This window comes from Mirounga leonina, unplaced genomic scaffold (assembly GCF_011800145.1).
Source record: "Mirounga leonina isolate KUSES-001 unplaced genomic scaffold, KU_Mleo_1.0 Mir_125, whole genome shotgun sequence".
Lineage (NCBI taxonomy): Eukaryota > Metazoa > Chordata > Mammalia > Carnivora > Phocidae > Mirounga > Mirounga leonina.
The window spans coordinates 32,903,846-32,907,043 of NW_023270305.1; the positions used below are offsets into that span (position 1 = coordinate 32,903,846).

The 3,198-nt window shown below is 40.1% G+C and overlaps 1 protein-coding gene across 1 annotated transcript in view; it reads right to left on the minus strand.

The window, feature by feature from the left end:
• The window catches only part of DNAH6 (dynein axonemal heavy chain 6), a 244,011-nt gene that overhangs the window by 205,438 nt on the left and 35,375 nt on the right, over nucleotides 1-3,198 (minus strand). Inside the window, exon 4 of the mRNA XM_035001185.1 lies at nucleotides 2,558-2,728. Within this exon, the coding sequence (XP_034857076.1) occupies nucleotides 2,558-2,728 (171 nt within the window). The remainder of the gene's footprint in view (nucleotides 1-2,557; nucleotides 2,729-3,198) is intronic.

The window sequence follows — 3,198 nt, forward strand, 5'->3', positions numbered from 1 at the left end:
CTTCCTTCCTTCCTTCCTTCCTTCCTTCCTTCCTTCCTTCCTTCCTTTCTCTCTCTCTCTCTCTCTTTCTTTCTTTCTTTGACAAAGAGAATAAGAGAGCACAAGTAGGGGGAGCAGCAGAGGGAGAGGGAGAAGCAGGCTCCCCGCTGAGGACTTGATCCAAGGGGCTTGATCCAAGGACCCCAGATCATGACCTGAGCCGAAGGCAGACACTTAACCAACTGAGCCACCCAGGTGCCCTGGGGTTGCCATTTCCACGAGAGACTGATTACCACAAGCTCTATGGAACAATGTCCCCAGGAAATTTGTATTCACAGATCCCATCATTCTCCATCTCTCATTAAATATACCCTGGTGAACAGGAGTTTCAGACAAAAATCCTAGAAAGTTTAGAGCCAGAGAAAATATATCTTTGAACTCAAAAGATACAATGTGCTTTTTTTACTTAATGGCCAGGGACAGCAGCAGCAACACTGTTTTCTTATGTAAAAGAATAGGCCAAGCCAGATACCCCTAAGCCAGAGAAAATACACATTGTCTTGTCCCAATGTTTCAACAAAGGCTGTAGTCGACAGTCCCTTAATATTTTTATGGGACTAGAGTATTAATATTTTAACAGAAAATGCATGTATTTTCTTTATTATATCCTTCAAAAAGTTTTACTGCCTTCTAAGTGCAAGATTTCTTCAACAATAGGCCTATATATTTTCATCTGAATACTTATTTCCAGTTACGTAACTCAGTGCAAAGATGTGTTTCAATTTAAGCAGCCATATAAGTTCAGATTTTGTGGGGGTGGTGGAAAGAGAACGAAGGAAGTATGTATGTATGTATTTAAAGATTTTATTTATTTATTTGAGAGAGACAGCGTGTGCGCTCGAGCAGGTGCACAAGTGGGGGGCGGGGCAGAGGGAGAGGGAGAAGCAGGCTCCCCGCTGAGCAGGGAGCCCAAAGCGAGGCTCGATCCCAGGACCTTGAGATCATGACCTGAGCCGAAGGCAGAGCTTAACCGACTGAGCCACCCAGGTGCCCCAGGAAGCATTTATTTATAAAGTATAGAACACCTGTAGTGTTCTCTATGATGGATGTCCAGTCCAATTTGTTAAGTCAATCTTCCTTAATTACCAGAAGCAATGCCTCCAACTGCCTTCTTTTATCTCCCAGGGCATCCTCATTGGTACATTTCCGTTCTAAACTCATTCTGAGAAATCAATATCCCCCCAAAATGACCCTCTTCTCAGAATAAACACCCTCCTCCTTTTATATGGAACATCCCCTTTCTTCTACATTTCCCTTTAACCCCTAACTCTTGCTGAATTCTTTACTTAGTTATAGCTATAACCAGGCATAACACACAATTTAACATTCCCTTTTAGCCCCCTCCCTTCATCCCAGATGTGCACAATTTCATTCCTCCCCTTTAAATTCAAGATCATGATGTCCACTTTATACCAAATAAACTAATTTATGGGCAATCAGAACTTTCTTGGTCCTACTTAAGATAGTTTATTCTCCTTTCCTATTTCACAGAAATGAAATTAACTGAGGCTTTATAATTTCATACAATTGAGCATGTAATATTCTTTGAGGGTGATCTCACCCACACCCACAGTGAGCCTCTTTCCAGCCAGCTTCTCAAACCCACCACTCTCCCACCTGATTTGCCTTATTAACTTTCCATTCATTCCTCCCAGCCTCGTGCCAGTCCCTACAGTGGCGTTTCCTCCACTGACCCTTCCCCTCACCACCAGGTGCAAGCATTCCCTTCTGTTCAGTTCACCACAGTTTTGTACCTTAAATGACCAACGGAGAGCTCTGATTGCACCCCACTGAGTTTGAGACTCACTTGTCCATCTACCCACCATCAAATTCTGCAGTCTTCAAGAATGGAACCTGTCTTCATCTCTTCCTCTCTAGTACTCTAGCCCAAAGCCTGAAAGACACTAGCACTGAAATGTTTAACAGGTTTCGGAGGATCCTCTCAGTAAAAAGCTCAGAGAATTCTCAGCTCTACTGGCATTTTTATTGTGAGTGTGTCCACATTTTCTCCCACTTCTACTTCTCTGTCTAATTATCTACAGGTATTTATAGAAAGCCATACTCTGGTGATTTCTCCCCAGAGCTACTGTTCACGTATTCCTTTCAAGGCAACTTCCCCCTCTACAGCTCACCAATTACAGAAGTTGTTTTCCTAGCTGGTTTAGTTTCTATTTTACTGCCCTTCACCAAGGTCTTCAAAGACTGTCATTCTGGGTAATAATGATGAAAATTTCATAAAAGGTAAAATAAAATTGAAAACACTATTATGTCTTCTTTTAATATGCAAGAGAAGATCAGAGGGCACTGAATAGATGCTGTAAGTTTTCCTTTATGATTTTCCTCTACGGCCTAAAATTTCCTGGAATAAAAACTGAGAAGTACAGTATTCCCCAAATACATTGTGTAACCTGATAGAGAAAAATTTTGCAACTATTCTTATGAGTTAAAAGCATGTTAGCAATGCTATAGGAAACTAAAATTAAAGTGAAAGACTCAATTAAGTATTTTAATAGTATACCTGTTTTTTCTTCACCACACGAACTTGCTGTTCAGGAAACTGAATAGACACTTTGGCACTGCCTTCCTCTCTTCTTGGAGGTTTTATGATTCCAGAAGTGACTAACTGAAGTCGGTTCTGCTCATATATGTATTCTGGCCTCTTATGATCTTGGTAGACTTTTAGCACTGGCTTTGGGGAATAAAAAGACATATTAATCTTTTTAATATTAACATGAATTTGTCTTATTCTTCATTTTGACTCTATTCCTGTTGGAAATTGATCTCCCTGGACTAATTTCCTATCGAAGTCACAATCAGTGTGGTAGTTATCATCATGGACTGGCCATGGTCCATCACTAGACTAAGACTTTTCTATTCGGTTTCTATTAATTCTGTCCCTTAATTGCCAGTGCATACTTCTAGGAGTAAGGTTCTGACAGAAAAGGCTCAGAAGCATGAAATCATATATCCAGTAATTGTGCATTACAAACCCCTACCACTCATTACAACAGTTATTGTGGGAAGGACTGTACAATCCTCACACTCTACCTGAAAGTCATTAATCAATTCCCATAGCCATAACTGATTGAAGAGCCAGAAGAAATTGTGGCAAAAATAAATAAATAAATAAATAAATAAATAAATAAATAAATAAATAAA